The sequence below is a fragment of the Heptranchias perlo genome, chromosome 7 (assembly GCF_035084215.1).
Source record: "Heptranchias perlo isolate sHepPer1 chromosome 7, sHepPer1.hap1, whole genome shotgun sequence".
Taxonomy (NCBI): Eukaryota; Metazoa; Chordata; class Chondrichthyes; order Hexanchiformes; family Hexanchidae; genus Heptranchias; species Heptranchias perlo.
Genome location: NC_090331.1, coordinates 74,702,741 through 74,724,228, shown reverse-complemented (window position 1 = coordinate 74,724,228; position 21,488 = coordinate 74,702,741). Strand labels below are relative to the sequence as shown.

At 41.9% G+C, this 21,488-nt stretch overlaps 1 protein-coding gene across 1 annotated transcript in view; it reads right to left on the bottom strand.

Annotated features, from left to right (window-relative positions):
• Positions 1–5,093: 5,093 nt before the first annotated feature.
• Positions 5,094–21,488, bottom strand: part of LOC137324045 (uncharacterized) — a 238,230-nt gene continuing 221,835 nt past the window's right edge. Inside the window, exons 33-37 of the mRNA XM_067988215.1 lie at positions 15,181–15,816; positions 14,120–14,716; positions 11,777–12,430; positions 10,283–10,852; positions 5,094–5,815 (exon numbers count right to left, since the gene is read on the bottom strand). Of these exons, the coding sequence (XP_067844316.1) occupies positions 5,802–5,815; positions 10,283–10,852; positions 11,777–12,430; positions 14,120–14,716; positions 15,181–15,816 (2,471 nt within the window). The 3' untranslated portion in view covers positions 5,094–5,801. The remainder of the gene's footprint in view (positions 5,816–10,282; positions 10,853–11,776; positions 12,431–14,119; positions 14,717–15,180; positions 15,817–21,488) is intronic.

Below are 21,488 nucleotides of genomic sequence, written 5' to 3'. Positions count from 1 at the left end.
AAGGAGCATTAGATATGCAGAAACCCCCTTCATCGGAACCTCTAGCGCGGCATGTGGTCTCAGGCCCGCCCAATGATCTGAAGCAGAGTGTCCTCCAAGGGGGTGAGGATGAGTAGGCATGCCTGTCCTCCCTCAGGCTCTCCTGCTGCCTGCTGTTGTTCACCACATTCTCCTGCAAGACAGAGGGCAACGTGTTAGTGAGTATCCTGCAAGGTGTCTGGGTGATGTGCCTGTCATGGTTGAACAGCTGCCAGTTCGTGACCTGTGAGTGAAGGTTGCATGGCCTGCAAGTGTGGTACTATGTGCGGGTGAGATGCAGCATGCTGAGTGCAGCATTGCATATGGAAGGGCAGTGTTTGGTGGGTGACGGGTGGCGTGATGCCTGCAGCAGTGGTGCATTGGTAGGATGTGCCGTTTGACACTTGCATTCACTCACCTTGACCATTCGTGTCAAATCGTTGAACTTCTTTTGGCACTGCACCCACGTGCATGATGCCATGCTCCTGACATTCACTTCTTGGGCCACAGCCTCCTAATACCTGCAGAGCTGGAGTCTGGAGGGTATCCTGCCACCTCTACGGGTACATGTTGGCACTCCTTTCATCCGCCCCCTCCGCTGGGGCCTCCAGTGCATCATCGGAGAAGCATGGGGCCTGCTCTTGCACCGGTCCCACTATCCTTCTGCCCATCTTTCCCTCCTCCCAGTGGACTGTGCATGTGCCATTAAAGAGTTGCGGGCTGCCGATGATGGGCGCTGGCCACACCCCATTTTGGGCTTCCTGATTCTCTGCGCAGCTAGCAGTACCCGCACTGTTGAGAGCTATCGAAGTTCACGTGCAGGGGCCACCGAGCACGAGTTAGTAGCGGATTGCACCGCCCACGCCCAATAATTGGCATTATCCAATTTAACCCCTCTTATTCCTGGAATATTTAACTCCAACCATGTCTCTGTAATGGCCACCGTGACATACCCTCTAAGTTGTATTTGAACCTCGAATACACTCAATTTATTTCTTATACTCCATGCGTTAGTATATAAAACTCTTATTTGAGCAAGAGACCCTAACCTGACCTATTGCCCTGTTGCTGTCTTTCTACAGTGTTAATCTTAACACGTTTCTTATTTGTCACTCCTGCTGTAACTGTTTTAGTTATTGTAATAGTCCCTTCACCTGGAGTATCCAGACCATTGTTTATGACCTGAACACTGCTCTTATCTCTCTTTAATCTTTAAACTATTTTAACTATTGTTTCTGACTGAGCCCTCCCCAACCCCTTATCAGTTTAAAGTCCTTTTTACCACCCTATTCTTTCTGCTAGGACTTTGGTCCCACTCCGGTTCAGGTGCAGCCCATCCCAACGGTAAAAGCTCCTTCCTGTCCCAGTACTGGTGCCAGCGTCCCATGAAATGGAACCCCTCCTTCCCTGATCTGTTTGTCCCTATGGCAATTAGCATGTGGGTGGCTCAGGGAATAATCCGAAGATTACCTCCCTTGGAGTCCTGCTTTTTAATTTTGCCCTTAACTCCTGATATTCCTTCAGCCTCCCTTTCCAGCCACATCAAGATATTACCCTGGCAATACGCCCTTCGAGAATTTACTTAGTTTTAATTTGATCCCCTTAGATCTAATTAATGACTCTGATACTTATTTATAGATTATTTACTGTTATCCCTTGGTTTAAATGACATGGCACCTCATTCGCACACCCCCACCCCCCACTCAATTAGCGTTCCCCTCTTCCCCAAAAATGGCCACTGTCCTCTGTGGCAGCTCCTCCAACAGGATCTCCAGGCTGCACTCATAAGAACACCGGTAGGCCATTTAGCTGCTCAAGCCTGTTCTGCTATTCATAAAGGGCAAAAGAGTAACTAGGGAGAGAGTAGGGCCTCTTAAGGATCAACAAGGTCATCTATGTGCGGAACCACAAGAGATGGGTGAGATCCTAAATGAATATTTCACATCGGTATTTACGGTTGAGAAAGGCATGGATGTTAGGGAACTTGGGGAAATAAATAGTGATGTCTTGAGGAGTGTACATATTACAGAGAGGGAGGTACTGGAAGTCTTAACGCGCATCAAGGTAGATAAATCTCCGGGACCTGATGAAATGTATCCCAGGACGTTATGGGAGGTTAGGGAGGAAATTGCGGGTCCCCTGGCAGAGATATTTGAATCATCGACAGGTGAGGTGCCTGAAGATTGGAGGGTAGCAAATGTTGTGCCTTTGTTTAAGAAGGGCGGCAGGGAAAAGCCTGGGAACTACAGACCGGTGAGCCTGACATCTGTAGTGGGTAAGTTGTTAGAGGGTATTCCGAGACAGGATCTACAGGCATTTGGAGAGGCAGGGACTGATTAGGAACAGTCAGCATGGTTTTGTGAGAGGAAAATCATGTCTCTCGAATTTGATTGAGTTTTTTGAAGGGGAAACCAAGAAGACAGATGAGGGCTGTGCAGTAGACGTGGTCTACATGGACTTTAGCAAAGCCTTTGACAAGGTACCGCATGGTAGGTTGTTACATAAGGTTAAATCTCACGGGATCCAAGGTGAGGTAGCCAATTGGATACAAAATTGGATTGACGACAGAAGACAGACGGTGGTTGTAGAGGGTTGTTTTTCAAACTGGAGGCCTGTGACCAGCGATGTGCCTCGGGGATCGGTGCTGGGTCCGCTGTTATTTGTTATTTATATTAATGATTTGGATGAGAATTTAGGAGGCATGGTTAGTAAGTTTGCAGATGACACCAAGATTGGTGGCATTGTGGACAGTGAAGAAGGTTATCTAGGATTGCAACGGGATCTTGATAAATTGGGCCAGTGGGCCGATGAATGGCAGATGGAGTTTAATTTAGATAAATGTGAGGTGATGCATTTTGGTAGATCGAATCGGGCCAGGACCTACTCCGTTAATGGTAGGGCGTTGGGGAGAGTTATAGAACAAAGAGATCTAGGAGTACAGGTTCATAGCTCCTTGAAAGTGGAGTCACAGGTGGATAGGGTGGTGAAGAAGGCATTCGGCATGCTTGGTTTCATTGGTCAGAACATTGAATACAGGAGTTGGGATGTCTTGTTGAAGTTGTACAAGACATTAGTAAGGCCACACTTGGAATACTGTGTACAGTTCTGGTCACCCTATTATAGAAAGGATATTATTAAACTAGAAAGAGTGCAGAAAAGATTTACTAGGATGCTACCGGGACTTGATGGTTTGACTTATAGGGAGAGGCTGGATAGACTGAGACTTTTTTCCCAGGAGAGTAGGAGGTTTAGGGGTGATCTTATAGAAGTCTATAAAATAATGAGGGGCATAGATAAGGTAGATAGTCAAAATCTTTTCCCAAAGGTAGGGGAGTCTATAACGAGGGGGCATAGATTTAAGGTGAGAGGGGAGAGATACAAAAGGGTCCAGAGGGACAATTTTTTCACTCAAAGGGTGGTGAGTGTCTGGAACGAGCTGCCAGAGGCAGTAGTAGAGGCGGGTACAATTTTGTCTTTTAAAAAGCATTTGGACAGTTACATGGGTAAGATGGGTATAGAGGGATATGGGCAAAGTGCAGGCAACTGGGACTAGCTTCGTGGTATAAACTGGGCGACATGGACATGTTGGGCCGAAGGGCCTGTTTCCATGTTGTAAACTTCTATGACTCTATGATTCTATTTAGATCATGGCTAATCTGTACCTCTACTCCATTTACCTGCCATTGTTCCATATCCTTACCTAACAAAAATCTATCAATCTCCGTTATCAATCTCAAAAATCTCAGTTGATCCAGCATCTGTGATCTTTGGGGAGAGAGTCCCAGGTATCTTTTATTCTTTGTGTGAGTGTTTCCTGATTTCACTCCTAAATGGGCTTCCTCTAATGTTACTCCCTCTTGTCCTGGATTTCCCTCAGAGGAAATAGTTTCTCTGGATCTACGCTATTGAAACCCCTTTATCATTTTTAGACATCTTGGTTACATCACCCCTCAACCTTCTAAACTCAAGGGAATAGAAGCCGTTTATGCAAACTGTCCTCATAATTTAACCCTTTAACCCCGATATCATTCTGGTAAATCTGCGCTTTACCCCCCCCACCAAAGGTGTTTCCTAAGGTTCTAAATATGTTTCCTAATGTTCAGTACCCAAAAATGAACACACTACTCTAGATGGAATCTAACTAAGGCGTTCTATACAACTGTATCAACATACGAAAATGACAGACGGGAAAAGACCTACTGGTCCATCCAGCCTGTCCCACACAGTTGTGATTCCTTAAGCATCACAATACATTCGCTCCCCACCTACCATGTAAGGAGCCATGTAATCTCCTGGGTGTGGCAAAACAAACCGATTTTAAAAACCAGGCCAATTTTGGAGGGGGGGCTGGAATGGAAACTTTCCCTCAGACCCCCTTTAGGTGATTGAAAATAGTCCCGGAGCTCACATTGGCCCTGATTTATGTTACAGGCTACCTACTTCTTGTACAAGGTGATCTTCGCCCCAGCTAAAAACAGATCTTCTCTAGCCATCTTCTCAAGCGTAGTCAGCCTCTACCAAATCATGTCCTCTTCCCTTTAAGTGCAGCAGCACTTTAAATTCCCTGCGTGGTGACTCAGTGCTCCCAGCACACAAAAAAAACCACTGATCTTAGTCAAACTATTTAAATTGCCTGACTGTGTAATCTGGCTTTGGTTATGTATATATCAATTTTGTTTGGGGGAAGATAGAGTATGAGAGGAAATCAATCATGACACAGATTAATTAAGTGTGAAAAGCATGGACCATTTTTGCCCTGATCAGAGAATTGGCCCTCTGATGTGAAGACGTTTTAAAACAGATTACAGTTACTACGTATAATCTTTTTCTCTTGCCAGTCTGTGAAGTTAACCCTGTTTTGTCTGATTAAAAGCAACCACTTTTAACAGAGGAAGGTTTCTAGAGGACTGCAACCTATTGGTTTATAACCCAAACACTGGGGTCTTGTAATCTGCGTCTCTCACTATCATACTCCCATTCATTCTCCCTTCCCCCCACCCCCTATCAAAATCCCAAGAGTACAGAAGTCTTTTAGAATATAAACATGATATACCAGTTAATAAGAGATTAAACTATTTTGTTTTAAAATAAAATTTTATTTGTTACTTTAAAAGTCCCTGATGGCATCTAGGGGATTTAAACCCAGATAGCCTCGGGAGTGCTGGTTTCCAATTTGATGGAGCTAGAGCTCTCCCATAGTGGCCAGACAGAGGTAACGAGTGGGAACAGGAATTCTGATGATTTATCAAGCAGGCAGGCAGCTGAGAAAATTGGATTTGAAAATACCAAACATATTAAGGAGTAGCTGATGAGATTTGGTGTATACATACACAACCCAAAAATATAATGAGCATAACAGGAAATCATTCATGATCGAGACTACTTTATGTGCAATCATGTCATGGACTCTTCCGACCACAATCCTGCAAACTCAACATTTTCTGGTGTGGGAAGATAATGCAATTAAGCTTGGTGAATGGTGTCGCTTAGTTCCTCAGTGTGCCCGTGTTTTTGCCAGATAATTCTGTTGACTATAAATTGTAAATAGTTTTATAAAATAAGCCAGATGTAAAGATACAGTTTTACACTGATAGTTGAGATCACTAAGATATGCAGGAAATTCTTGTCAAAATGTTGGCTACCAAAGATAACTGGTTTTCGTGTTCTGATTGTGAACTGATTTGTTCATGGCTGCTGTTCTTCCTTGTCGTTTTGTAACTTAATGTATGGAGAGGATCTTGAATGGTGCAACATAAAAATCCACAGGCGCAATGGTCTGTTATTCAGTGAGGCTGATCTGTGGGCAAACAAAAGAATAAAGACATAAATCACCATTCAGAACTAATGTAGATTCACAGTGGTATAGTACAAATTGTGACATGTACTAAGTAAAAAGTAACAGTTCACACCTATCTTGGGCAATTTTTTTTTACTAATAGTGAAATCATGAATGCATTTTTAAATTTAAAGTTGTGATTTTGCTACAAATAGCAAACAAAGCAAATCTTCTCCCTTGATACATGCTTTATGCCCTTTGTCTCAATGTTATCTCCTGTCTATTTGACACATATATACCTACCATACCAGAGGAGCTATAATTTAGGTGCAAGACTTGTTGCGTCAGTGATGAGAGAACTGGTAATGTATTTATTAGCAGGTCGTCTTGCTCTAATGTTCAAGGAGCAATGATTTTGTTCATTGGTATCTTTTTAAAGCTGCTTCTATAAGAAAACTGTAGCTAAGAAGTTATGGCATAAATCCAAAGTCAATCAGGGCCCAACATCATTCCAGAAAGGAGAGTGAGGCTACCTATTCTAGGGAATCCCACTCTACTTTGTTCCAGGGTCAGATGAAGCCCTGACTCCTGGTTTACCCAACAACTTTCGCATCACTGCAACTGAAGGCACTTCAACCTTGTGGTGTAAATGCAGCCAAAACTAACTAAGATTGATGTACAGCTCCTGTGTATAAACAATGTTGTACATAAACCAACATTTTTCATTTGTTGAGGCTAGCCAACTAAGCAGAGAAATATGGACCAACTGTTTGTTTCTTTTATTTAAAAAAAATATATATTCCACTGCTGAATTTCTGTATAAGGAATAGGAATAAAAATGAAAGTCAAAAACTTTCACCTGGTTAAAATGATTAGATTAATCCAAAAAGTTATCAGGAAAGACCACAGAATTTGAGTAGTATAGATGTGTTTGAGGCAGTTAGCTGTATTTCTGGAGAGAGAGGCGATTGAGGGGTATGGTAATAAGGTGGTTAGGTGGGGTTAATCTATCAAAGGGGCTTTTCCTGTTCCTAAAAGTTTCTATGAGCCTCCTATGTTTTTTCTTGCCATTATTTGTGCTCTAGCCTTTTCTCCACGTATGTGCTCATTGGGTTATTTTAGTACAAGTTCTTACATGGTAATAGCCTCTGGTTTTGAAGTTGGCAATGCGTAATCATTTAAGCAAACTCAAATGCCCTAGGGAATGAATCCCCACTTCAGACTCTGAGGTCCTTTTTGCTGGTTTTAAAAAGAAAACAGGCCTGATACACTCATTCCTGTGCTGGATAGCCATGGAAAAGAGCTGAAAAGAAAAATTGTCAGTACAATAGTATAAATCCCTACAGACAGCATAAAACCAAACCACGGTTCTTTGGTGCTGACAACGGGACTACTGTGTTTGACCAGTTTTCCCATCACCTTACACCTTTTGGTTCACAGGGGAGCGATGCAAGAATCTTTGATCTGTCTCTGAAGATTATGATCTGTCTCTGAAGATGTTTTACTTGCTGACCAAATATGGACAATAGCAATTTCTCACTTGCATCTACAAGGAGCAGATGCAACAATCTGTATAATAGCTCTCACTCCATAGTTCTATTTTGCCTAATACAAGGTCCTCTCAAGTAATCCAACATCTTGCAGGACAACTGAAGTGATTGCGACAGCAGATTCCGTCATCTGTATTAGTGGATGTATCACAGTGCACAGTCCCACATCTACCTGATTGCATCTCTGGGGAAGATCTAACTCTTAAGGTTGCGGGGTCTACTTATGAGGATGGAAAAGCCAACCGTTTTCAGAGAAATTGACATTGGATACAGAATCAATGCCTATGGCTTTCAACCCAGGATGGATTTTCTTTGCTTATAATGTCAGGTAGTGTGCATACTTATGGAGGTAACCTTTTGATGTGGGCAAATTATATGACTAGTTTGTGCGAGTGGTTTGATGGACTTGGTGCTTTGCCTATTAGGAATAGTTATTTGAATTGGGAGGGGTGTTGGGGAATTCCACCAGTCATGTATGCCATTTTAGAATTGATCAGTTGATTAGACACAATGGAGATGATTTTAAACCCCAAGATCGGGTGGGTTGGGGGCGGGTGGGAGTTGAAAATATTTGCTTTCTTGGGTCGCAACCGCAAAATTTTTGGACTTTGCATTCCCAGTGGGAATCCTGTACTTTTACGCACCGACGTTAAACCCGGAAATAAAGCCGGGTTGCAGTCATGACCCAAAAAACAATTATTTTCAACTCCCACCCGCCCCCAACTCACCCATCCTTGGGGTTTAAAATCACCCCCAATATAATTGCTCAGTCCAGAGAGGGAAAAACATTATAAGCAGGTCATAATGTCTGATGCTGTGTAAAGTAATTAAAGATTTGGTTTTTTTCAAGCTGTACGAAAATCAGTAGATGCTAAAAGAGAACTTGAGATCCAAATTCATAGGAAAAAGTTGGTCCACTTCAGTTGTTCTAAATCAGTAGAATGCTACTCCCCTAATGAGCAAGTTTGTGCCCTAATGTAATACTGAGTCATGCAGTGCAGGTTAGATCATTAGTTATTATAAGTTAACTAAATACTAATGTACAGAGAAGATTGTATATGTTCAATAAATCCACAGCATAATATCAGACTGAGGTTTTGTTGGTGCTGGTGAAATATTTTATTTTCCTGTTTTCCTGCTACTTTTTTTAAAACTGGGATTGCTTTTTATGACTAAGTTTTGCCTTTGACAACTCTGGGAAAAGCCATGATAAACATGCTGCATTCCAAGAGTGCTTCCTGCTGCTTATCTTATCCCCTGGATTGTAGATTTGGCATTTATTTTCTTAACAAAGACTGTACACTTGGCAACTGCTGCCAAGACGACAATTCATATTATGGAATTGAATCAAAAATCTGTTATGCTGCAAATAGCAGTTATTTGTCATGAAGTTGGAGTCTTGGAACAGAATGTTGAATGTTGAATATTTTCCATTTTGTTTTTGAATCAGTTTGCTTCTGAAGTTATTGCTGGTGTTTGCATTGATAAATAACACAACAAATTCACTATATATTCAGTTTTCTCTCCCACCATCATTAGCTAATGGAGGATGATGTACCTCTCTCTCTAACACTGTGGTCTCCATACCTAAATATCTGCTGTAGTAGATAATGCAATGTACAGAGTTCATTGGAGAAGAAATATTTTTGCTTTTTCCAATAAAAGGATATCCATTCGGAGGGTTTGTGCTGTTCTTTGCTAGCTATAATAGAATTGGCTCTTAATGAAAGACAATCTCAGACTGGTACCTATAGTGGGATTGGCAGACCTGAGTTATTCTAGATTTCGCATTAATCTCTGCCCAGAGACAAAGGAGTTCTATGTGTGCATGTAATCATTGTGATCCATCTGGCTGGTTCCAAAGTTCAGGTACTATACATCATTCTAGCTTTCAACACCCTCAATCACTTTTTCTGTCATATTTATCTAGTTCCCTCTTGGAAATAAACTTGGCTTTGCATCAGCTACAGTTATACTGCCATTGATGGTCTCTCAGCTTTAGGCACAAGACAGGTCAGTAATCTAACCCAAGTTGTACGTCCAATCTTGCATCAGTATGCGTCAAAAAGTCAGATCAACATAGAATAAGTTGTATAACTAGCCAATAAGTTAGTTAATTTACTATGTGGTAAAGATGTTCAGCATTGTGCTTGTCTTATAAATGTGTTATTACTGAAACCTGACATTTTGTGAACTAATCACACATGGTTTCTAAACTCACTTCAAAGAGTACAACATGCATGCCTATCACAGTGGGTAAAACTCTCATACTGCATTTTGAGACATCTGATGGTTTAGGAAAGTTATAAATGTGTGTGTGGGAGGCTGTATCATATAAGGTGAAATAAATATTTTCAAGGAATCCTGTCAATCCAACTGGCATTGGAAGAATGGCTGACATGTGAATAGCATATGGCTGAGAAAAAGCTGGGGCTCCTTTGCTGTGGTACCTGTACTACTTTAACAGTTGTTAACCATTAGATGCCAATTTTGAAAACCCCCTCCTCCTTATCCTCTGTGCTGAAATTGAGATCCATTGTATCATCTCCTACTCCAATCTATTCTTTTCCAAGAGCACCAAACTGGGAAACTGTTTACCTTCTCTTCCCTTCAGTAGTCTTCCTTTCCTTCTGCAATTATCTAATCACTTCTTTTTGCTTTGGCTTCTCTCCTCTCTCTAATTTTGTTGCTCTATGTCTTGCACTATGGACCTTGGCCTAGGTTTTTCAATGAAGATTATTGTATAACCCATGAATGCCCAATTGCTACCTATATATTATATCTTCATCACTTGTGCTATATATTAGTGCATTGCAAAAGAATGCCTATGTATCATTGTATTTTCTGTCAGTTTGAAACAAACATTTTGCTTATGTGATGCTTTGAAAATTCTTGTTCCTTTTTAAGTAATGGTTACGCATTATTAAAAGATCCTTACCTTCAAGTGGTTCAACAGAAACTGATTTCAATATTGATATCAATTGTTGCTGGATGGTTGGTACAGTGTGAAAGGTTTTTAGTACAAAAACAAAATCAGGAGAATATACGATTTGTTGCAGCTCTGACGAATCTACACTCTTGGCTCCGATTGCAATGGGCACAATACCAGCTCGTTTCACTGCAGCTGCTGCCTGTCCAACATCATCCCTGGACTTCCCAGCAGCGATGAGCACCAAGATTTGCGTAGCTCCAGCATCTTCTCTGCTCCCAGCAGATGTGGTAAAGACGTTTCTTGTAACATAGTCCAGTGCGGTACCAGTGTTGAGGACTCTTCCCGTTTTACGTCTGAGCTGCGTAATTGCAACCAAAATCTCATCTTTATTTGCATATGTATTAAGTCCAAATTCGATTTTTGAGTCAGTACTGTATTGTACCACTGCAACTTGATCTTTGTCAGGTCCAATATCGAGCTCTTCAATTACTTTAATAAGAAATTCACGGACTTGAGGAAATGCTTTTCCCATTCCAAGAGTGCCATCAATTAGGAAGACAATGTCTCTCTGCCTGGCTGCAGAAATTTATGAAAAGTAAAGTAGAAAACAGAATTTAAATATCACAACTTGCATTTATATAGTGCATTTAACATAATAAGATGTCCCAAGGCGCTTCAGCGGACCTTAATCTCCCAAAAATTGACACCGAGCCACATAGAGATAATAGGATGGGTGACTTAAATCTTGGTCAAAGAGGTAGGTTTTAAGGGACATCTTGGTGGAGGGAGGGAGGGAGGGAGGGAGAGAGAGGTTTGGGAAGGAATAAGGGGTCGCCCGTTTAAGATGGCAATGAGGAGGAATTTCTTCTCCCAGAGGGTCATGAATCTTTGGAATTCTTTACCCCCAAAAAGCTGTGGAGGCTGAGTCATTGAATACATTCAAGGCTGAGTTAGACAAATTTTTGATCAGCAAGGGAGTCAAAGGATATGGGGAAAGGGCAGGAAAGTGGAGTTGAGGTAAAAATCAGATCAGCCATGATCTCATTAAATGGCGCAGCAGGCTCGAGGGGCCGAATGGCCTACTTTTGCTCCTATTTCATGATCTTGTGGTCTTCCAGAACTTAGGGCCTCAACAGCTGAAGGTACAGCTGGCAATGGTGGGGTGAAGGAAGTGGGGGATGCACAAGAGGCCAGTGTGGAGGAACACCGAGCTCTGAGTTGTAGAGCTGGAGGAGATTAGAGGTGGGGAGGAGCGAGGCCATGGAGGGATTTGAACACTAAGATGGGAATTTCAAATCAAGGCATTGGTGGATCAAATGATCTTTCTATAACACACACTGTTTGTGTATAATACTATAGTTTGGTTAATTAATAAATGAAATTATCTTTGAACGATTTTTGGTGGACAGTGAAGCATCTTACAGAAGGTTAAAAATTCTTTAGAAATATTAACACTACTATTGCAGCAATAATTAAAAGTACAAAACCCCATTTGGGTACCTTCTTCACTGGTAACTTGTGGCTCTCCAACAATTACTGTTTGTTCGATAATGATTGACCCTCCAGTAGTTACTGTTGGAGCAGTGAGTGTTGACAATGGTGTCATCACCCGTTCCTGTACATGTGGTAGATTATGGAATTCCTTTACACTGAAGACCAATTTCGGGCTGGTTGCAATTTCTTGCAGCTCTGCTGGGTTGGCATTCCTGACTCCGACAGCAAAGGTTGTTATGGCGGCTCGCTTTAGTGCATCTGCAGATGGTTTAATAGCATCTACCGATCTCCCACCAGTGAACACCACCAGAAATTGGGGAACTCCGTGCTCTTTTCTGCTTCCTGCATGACTGGTAAAGTGGTTTCTAAAGACAAAGTCCAGTGCTGCACCAGTGTTGAGCTTTGTGCCACCTTTCAGTTTGAATCTTTTGACATGACTCAGAATTTCAGCTTTTGTTGAGTAGGTATCAAGATAGAACTCAGTTTTTGTATTGTGACTGAACTGTGCCAGACCCACTTGCACTCTGTCACTTCCAATGTCGAGGTTCTCGATTATATTTCTGATGAAATCATGGACGAGAAGTAAATTTGTGTTCCCAATATTGTCTGATCCATCGATAAGGAACACAATGTCTCTCTTGTTCACTCCCTCAGCCAAAACTGGAAAAAAAAAGTGTAATACACAGGAGATCATATGAAATGAGTAGTTATTGTATGCAACCAGGGAAATCTCTGCTCTTACTGAAGATAAATTTGTACCACATCAGGTGCCATTAATGCCAAAGATAAGGAATAGCAAATTAGGCAGGACCACAAAAATAATCAACAAACTATAGAAAATTTGACACTGATTTTCCTTGTGTCTATTACTTACCACTCATAAAAATAAACTGCTTGAAGTAAATGGACAAAATCAGGTCCACTGCAGTGAATCAAGGACCAAAAATAGGCAGACTATTGCAAACACTTTCAGAATTTCATGAACAGTTTCCTCAAGTGTTTCCTAAACAGTGAACACTAGCACTTGATGCTTGCACAGCCAATGACTCAGGAGGAAAACCTACTCGCTTATCTTCAATTTGCAGGGCAACGCAGCTCAGATCAGTTCATCAGTGTACTCTCCGAGGTGAGGGAGATTAGTGCTTTCCCATTTCAGGCACTCCGTTAGCACTACACACTTCTGGGTCAAACTGCAACACCTATTGCACCATTGTAACAATTTCATTTGTCATAAAAGCCATCTTTGTGGCCTCTGAGTGGTATAGCCATTTCAGTAAATTCATTTAACTTAGGATCCCTCCAACTAGCAAAGATTAGACTTTCATCCCATATATTTGGATTGGAATTTGAACCCAGAGTGATGATGGTCACCAAGTCCTCAAAAACATTAAGAATTTGTATTGGAATGCCATTGAGCAAATCAAAGATTTCTCCAGACAAATGTATGTTCAAACAACTTTAACTTATGATGCTTATAGGGTCATGTTTGTTTTGATGTCTCCACTGCTCACATTAGCTTCCTTGAAATAATATTTAATGAATGTTTTTCAGAGTGAAAAGATGTGAACAGTGGGGTCCCCTAAAGGTTTCTGTTGGGACCATTGTTTTTTTCTGTCTCTTGCTCTCTCACATCTGGACTTGGTTATAGGGAACATAATATTAAATTTTGCAGCTGACTCAAAAATAGGGAGTATGTTTAACTGTGAAGAGGACTGTATGTGACTTCAGGGGTATGTAGACAGGCTTGAGATTTGGCAGATATTAAGGAGAAATATGAAGTGGTACATTTTGAGAGGATGAATAAGGAGAGGACATATATGTAAAGTTTAACCACTTAAAGATAAACAGAGAGACTTCGAGATACAGACATATAAATCATTAAAAGTGAGAGGACAAGTTAATAACAGTGTATGCCTTTGCCTGTGACTTTAGAAGTTGTGCTTATAACCAGAATACTGACTTCATGTGGCCTACATCTGCCTTGCACAATTATAGGCAGATGCAACCCACTTGCTATGTTCTTCCTATTGGTACGCCAGTTAAGCATTCAATACTCCTGGGCTCAATAGGAAGGCTGCTTTTCCATTTGGAATTCAATTTTTTTTTTTAAGAAGTCTCCATTTTGTCACTTGGAAAATACAGAAACATTTTTCAGCATGTACCACAGCCAGCTACCTCCTGCTTATAACTCAGTCATGTCATGTAATAAACTTGACATTCTACAATTACTTAAGTTTGTAAAGCATTCTACTTATCTCACAGTTCAGGTTTTTGGTAAAATTATTTGCATTTGGAGTCTGCTGAGTAAATTATGACCTAGAACAATCACAATTTGTCAAAGGCTTTTACCTTCAGTATTAACAGCAGTTGATTCTTCAATAATAAACACGGTTTTAACTTTAGATATCAGCTCCTTTTGAATACTTTGCAATTCCCGGAAATCTCTCAGTTTCATAACAAAATTGGGTTCGTATACGATCTGTTGTAGCTCCGACGTGTCTGCACTCTTTGCTCCGATAGCAATGGGCACTATACCAGCCCGTTTCACTGCATCTGCTGCCTGTCCAACATCATCTTTGGATTTCCCAGCAGTGATGAGCACCAGGATTTGTGAAGCTCCAGCATCTCTTCTGCTCCCTGCAGATGGACTGAAGACAGTCTGTGTGACGAAGTCCAGTGCCGCAGCGGTGTTGAGGGGTCTTCCTGTTTTCAGCCTGAGCTTTAGTATTCCATTTAAAACCTCATCTTTAGTTGAATGACTATTGAGGCTAAATTCAACTCTCTGGTCAGAACTGTATTGTACCACTGCAACTTGATCTTTGTCAGGTCCAATATCAAACTCCTGAATTACCTTGGTAAGAAATTCACGGACTAGAGGAAATGACCTCCCCATTCCTGGAGAGCCATCGATTAGGAAGACGATATCTCTCTTCCTGGCTGCAGAAACTGAACATAAATGTAAATAAAAACCATCTAAATACTTAACTTTTAAATGAAGATATACATTAAGGAATATAATGTGAATGTTAAAGTACAGTTTTTTTAAAAAGTGGAGCATGCAATACAGAGGGGCTGTGTGGAAGGCCAAGTACTTGGCTTCAAAATAGAAAAAACAAGTGCCTTTTCCCCCTTGTGCTGTATGTGCATCCTCAGAGCTCACTCAAGTGCCAGCCCAGCAATTGGCCATTTCAGCTAATCTTCAAAAAGTTCTGTTTGTCTCCTGCAATTCAGCCAGGAGTTTTTCAACTGTGCTCGTGCCTCGCAGCCATGAACAATACTACAGGAGTGCCTCTTGTAATATTTTTGTGCATTGAAACATTGGCCAGGAGGATGGAAATCCATTATAAATATACTAACTCTACTAGTAATACAATAATAGCTGCAAAAAGTAATAAACACAATTCAGGTACCTTCTGTAATGGTAAAATGTTCTTCAATATTTTTTATCGGTTCTTCAATAATAACTGTTGGAACGGTCAGTGTTGTCAATGGTATTATCAGCTGATTCTGTATATCTGGCAGACTGTCGAATTCCTTTGCATTGAAGATCAAACTTGGGTCAATTGCGATCTCTTCTAGCTGTGCTGGGTCTACATTCCTGGCTCCCACCACAAAGGTCATTACAGCAGCTCGTTTCAGTGCATCTGCTGGTTGTTTTACATCATCGCTGGACCTTCCACCAGTAACGAGCACCAAAAACTGAGGAATATCTTCCTTTATCCGACTTCCTGCAGAACCAGTAAAATAGTACTTAAAGGCAAAATCCAGCGCTGAGCCAGTGTTGGCTGTCGTCCCCCCTCTCAGTCTGAGGTTTCTGACGTGAGACAAAAGGTCAGCTTCTGATGAGTAAGTGTTTAGATAGAATTCAGCTTCTGTATCATCGCTGTACTGTGCCAGTCCTACTCGCACCTTGTCACGTCCAATGGCCAAGTTCTGAATAATTCTTGCGATAAAGTCACGGACAAGAGGTAAATTTGTGTTTCCAACATTGTCTGATCCATCAATAAGGAACACAATGTCTCTCTCACTCATTTCTTTGGGTGTAACTGGGGAAAAAAAAATACAAATACACATCAGGTCGTACGAAATCCCTGGACATTATATAAAACCTGGTAAATCTTTGCTCTTACGGGCAGGTTGCAGTGTAACCAGTTTTTACAAAATTTCCTAAATTCTACAACAAATGGAGACTTTAATAACTGATGTTTCCTCTGTGCTTCTCAAGCCTCCAGGGGAGACCTGTGCTAAACTGGATCCGTTAGTGGCAAAAATAGGTGGGGTAAGTTAGGGAAGACCAAAAAAAAATCTACAAACTATAGAAAAATGGGCCATAGCTTCCCTTGTATTTATAGATGTCTACAATACACGGGCTTATAAAGTGGATCACGCAATGCCCATTTTTGGATGAAAAACTGGTGCTGAAAGGTGCAATATGGGGTGCAGCGTACACCAGAGAGAGCTGCATGCCAAATTGATTAGGGTACCCCAAAGTTGTTCAGGATGCCCTCCTGAAACTATGTTTAGTCCTGCTGCCTAGCAAATGGAGGGCCTAATGCCCGTTTCAGGCCCCTTTGGGAAACTGGATTGCAACGGACTGAAGTATAGGCCGTGCATGCTGCAGTCAGTTTTCTCAGGCTTAAAGCACCAGAAGTGCCCACCAGTTTGAGGTTAATTATATTAAAATTTAACATGCATGTAATTTCCCACCATTCATGCTGGCTTGGCGTTTATTCATCTACCTGCCCAAATGGTTAGCCATAGCTGCGAGGGTGTTCTGTTCATGACAGTAAATTTCAAGAGCCCTGCTTTCAGGTTTGTAGCAATATTTTATGCTATTTCTGAACTTTTTTTCTAACTCTGTTTTGTTTTTTATGTTTTGTCTCAGTCGGTCATGAGACTTTTGGTAAGTCCATAATAGTGAGAAAATGGATTTCCAAAGGGATTCCCTCTACATTCTACGGAGAAAGAAGGAGAGGAGAAATGGGGGAAAGCCAGGCCAGTCAGGCTACAACAGAAACAGATTGAAACCACACATAAAGGCAGAGGTGTAGCTACCTGGCAGCAATGTCGTAGAAATGAAAGCAAAATGGACAAAGGTATGGAAAACATAAGAGAAAAACAGGAAAGTAATAAAAAATAAGATCAGAAGGGGGAATTAAAAAGAGTAAGATTGTCAAAAAAAAATTGAGAATTGAGTGGTAAGTATGTGAAGGCACAGAACATTTAAAACAAAATTGGAGAGTTAGAAGCAATAATGGCAATACAGGGGTATCTTATAGTGCTATAATGGAGATATAGCTTAGGTTTGGGTAGTTCTGAGAACTGGTTATAACATTTTGAGAGGGAAAAAAGGGAGTGGAGCAGCAGGATTAATAAAGGATTCTATCACAGTGCTGGAATGTTCTAGGAGGTTGCATTAAGACAGATCCATTTGGATAGAGTTAAGGTACAGGAAAGGAAATGGCACAATTCTTGGTATGCATTACTATGGTGATGCATTAGAGGTAGAGATCTTCAGACAGTTCCGAGAGATGTGTAATAATGTTGGATGACTTTAACTATCCCAAAATCAACTCAGATAAAGGTTAAATGTATGTGGTTAAAGTGGGAGACACTTTTTAGAATGCATCCAGGACTATTTCATAGATCAGTATGTTTCGAATTCAACAAGAAAGGAAGAATTTTTTGATTTAGTTGCGGGGAATGAAGCGTGGCAAATAACAGATGAGAGTAGGAGAACAATTGGGAAATTCTGACTGCAACATAGTTAGGTTCAACTTAAAAGAATAGAAAAAGACAATGAAGAGTTTAAAAACAAGGATGCTGAACTGGATTAAGGCAATGTTCATTGAGATAAACAGGGGGCTGGTTCAAATTAACAGAAATAGTTAGCAAATAGAATGGCAGATCAACAATGGGGAATCTTCAAAATCTGAGATGACTAGAGTACAAAATTGATATGTTCCTACACGAAAGAGGGATGCATCAAAGTATAGACTTCTATGGATAAATAAAGTGATTAAAACTAAACTGAAAATTGGAAGTGGTATACTCCAGAGGTCAGTGTTGTTGTCTAGATGATTTGGGCTTAGGCTTCAGGAGCTGGCATCACAAAAATAGGAGTGCTGGCAAACACTGAGGAGGATTTTAAAAGACCTCCAGAAAGACATAGACTGGTTAGAGAAATAGCAAATGGATGCCAGATTCGATTGAATATGGATAAGTGTGAGGCGATACATTTTAGGAGGAATGGAAGTACAAACTCAATGGAAAGGTGCAAAAGGGTGTGGAGGAACAGATAGAACTAGGGGTGCAGAGGTAGTACATTTAAAAAAAAGAACGTCACTTGCTAATGCATCAATGTGACATTTCAAATTCCCCACACCAGCCTTCCTTGTGGCTTCTGAGTTTGCCATATCATGGGGAGGCTATGTATTACAAAGCCACAGCCACTACAATCACGTTTCAGATTGTCCAAATTAAATACCAGCCAAAATAGAGTGGATTTTCCTCATTCCAGCCTGGGCTGCATTTCAATCGGGTTTTGGAGTTTAAAGGTCAGTGTGCTAACTATTAAGCTACTGACCCCCTTAAAATTTGGAAAATTTATATTTTAAAAACAAATTAGAAAGTCCAGAGGTTATCTCATCCTAATACATATCGACTTAACTACTGGCCACCAAGAAATAGTTATGTCAGCAATTGAATTTTTACATACAAGGGATAGAGTTTCTAGCAAAACTATCTGAGGCTATGTGTTACAACTGCTAACTGTTCCAATACAGCTACAACACTGGCATCTACCTGACAATGTGGAAAATTGCCCAAGTATGTCCTGTCCACAAAAATCAGGACTAATCCGAATGGACAATTACCGCCACATCAGTCTACTCTCAATCATCAGCAAAGTGATGGAAGGTCTCATCGACAGCGCTTTCAAGCGGCACTTACTCACCAATAGGGTGGTAAATAGCGAGGAGGATAGCCTCAGTCTGCAGGACGATAATAGATGGGTTGGTCAGATGGGCAGAACAGTGGCAAATGGAATTTAACCCAGAAAAGTGCGAGGTGATGCACTTTGGAGGGACTAACAAGGCAAGGGAATACACAATGAATGGGAGGACCCTAGGCAAGACAGAGGGTCAGAGGGATCTTGGTGTGCAAGTTCACAGATCCCTGAAGGCGGCGGAACAGGTAGATAAGGTGGTAAAGAAGGCATATGGGATACTTGCCTTTATTAGCCGAGGCATAGAATATAAGAGCAAGGAGGTTATGATGGAGCTGTATAAAACACTGGTTAGGCCACAGCTGGAGTACTGTGTGCAGTTCTGGTCGCCACACTACAGGAAGGATGTGATCGCTTTGGAGAGGGTGCAGAGGAGATTCACCAGGATGTTACCAGGGCTGGAGCGCTTCAGCTATGAAGAGAGACTGGGAAGATTGGGTTTGTTTTCCTTGGAGCAGAGGAGGCTGAGGGGGGACATGATTGAGGTGTACAAAATTATGAGGGGCACAGATAGGATGGATACTAAAGAGCTTTTTCCCTTTGTTGAGGGTTCTATAACAAGGGGACATAGATTCAAGGTAAAAGGCGGGAGGTTTAGAGGGGATTTGAGAAAGAACTTTTTCACCCAGAGGGTGGTTGGAGTCTGGAACTCACTGCCTGAAAGTGTTGTGGAGGCAGGAACCCTCACAACATTCAAGAAGCATTTGGATGAGCACTTGAAATGCCATAGCATACAAGGCTACGGACCAAATGCTGGAATATGGGATTAGAGTAGACAGGGCTTGATGGCCGGCGCGGACACGATGGGCCGAAGGGCCTCTATCCATGCCGTATGACTCTATGACTCTATAACCTGCTCACCGATGCTCAGTTTGGGTTCCGCCAGGACCACTCTGCTCCAGACCTCATTACAGCCTTGGTCCAAACATGAACAAAAGAGCTGAATTCCAGAGGTGAGGTGAGAGCGACTGCCCTTGACATCAAGGCAGCATTTGACCGAGTGTGGCACCAAGGAGTCCTAGTAAAATTGAAGTCAATGGGAATCCGAGGGAAAACTCTCCAGTGGCTGGAGTCATACCTAGCACAAAGGAAGATGGTAATGGTTGTTGGAGGCCAATCATCTCAGCCCCAGGGCATTGCTGCAGGAGTTCCTCAGGGCAGTGTCCTAGGCCCAACCATTTTCAGCTGCTTCATCAATGACCTTCCCTATTTCATAAGGTCAGAAATGGAGATGTTCGTTGATGATTGAACAGTGTTCAGTTCCATTCGCAACCCCTCAGATAATGAAGCAGTCCATGCCCGCATGCAGCAAGACCTGGACAACATCCAGGCTTGGGCTGATAAGTGGCAAGTAACATTCGCGCCAGACAAGTGCCAGGCAATGACCATCTCCAACAAAAGAGAGTCTAACCGCCTCCCCTTGACATTCAACGACATTACCATTGCCGAATCCCCCATCATCAACATCCTGGGGGTCACTATTGACCAGAAACTTAACTGGACCAGCCACATAAATACTGTGGCAACAAGAGCAGGTTAGAGGCTGGGTATTCTGCGGCGAGTGACTCACCTCCTGACTCCCCAAAGCCTTTCTACCATCTACAAGGCACAAGTCAGGAGTGTGATGGAATACTCTCCACTTGCCTGGATGAGTGCAGCTCTAACAACACTCAAGAAGCTCGACACCATCCAGGACAAAGCACCAATTGATTGGCACCCCATCCACCACCCTAAACATTCACTCCCTTCACCACCGGTGCACCGTGGCTGCAGTGTGTACCATCCACAGGATGCACTGCAGCAACTCCCCAAACCAGTGACCTCTACTGCCTAAAAGGACAAAGGCAGCAGGTGCATGCGAACACCACCACCTGCACATTCCCCTCCAAGTCAAACACCATCCCAACTTGGAAATATATCACCGTTCCTTCATCATCGCTGGGTCAAAATCCTGGAACTCCCTACCCAATAGCACTGTGGGAGAACCTTCACCACATGGACTGTAGCAGTTCAAGAAGGCGGCTCACCACCACCTTCTCAAGGGCAATTAGGGATGGGCAATAAATGTTGGCCTTGCCAGCAATGCCCACATCCCATGAACAAATTTTTTAAAAAGAAAATCTGAGGCTTCCACAGACAGGAGAAATGGTGCTTCAAAATTCAACCTGGTATTCTGTGCAAACATTTTGATTGATGAGGACTGTTAAGGTGCAGGTCCATTTATAGTAATCTTTGTACTCCTGGCATAAATTTAAAATCTGCCTCAAGCATAAGCAACTCATTTGGTGCTACTCTGGTTATAATTTCCCAGAAATGGTTATATCTCATTGGTTATATCTCCACTCGTATTGGTGAGAGTGAATTTTTGTATGTTATCCTCCGCTCTGCTTTGTCGATTTCACTTTGGCCTGTAACCAGCTTAGGTTCAACTGCCTCCTACTGTTGCCCTCTGATGATAACAGTCTCCAGACTCTAGCTGATTGGTAGCTTTATTCCAGAGTCTTGTGGTGTCGCTGTCTCTCTATCTGATGTAACCCTGGTGGTGTCCACCACATGTACTCCTTTTTTTAAGGAAAAGAGATCTTAATGCAATGACGGAGGTTGGTAATGGAGGTAAGAAGATTTTAAAATGATTAGACTGGGTGCTGAAATATATGAGGGAGCTGGGAGCACTAAGAGACTCCTTGGGCATGATATTTAACATTGAAAAAC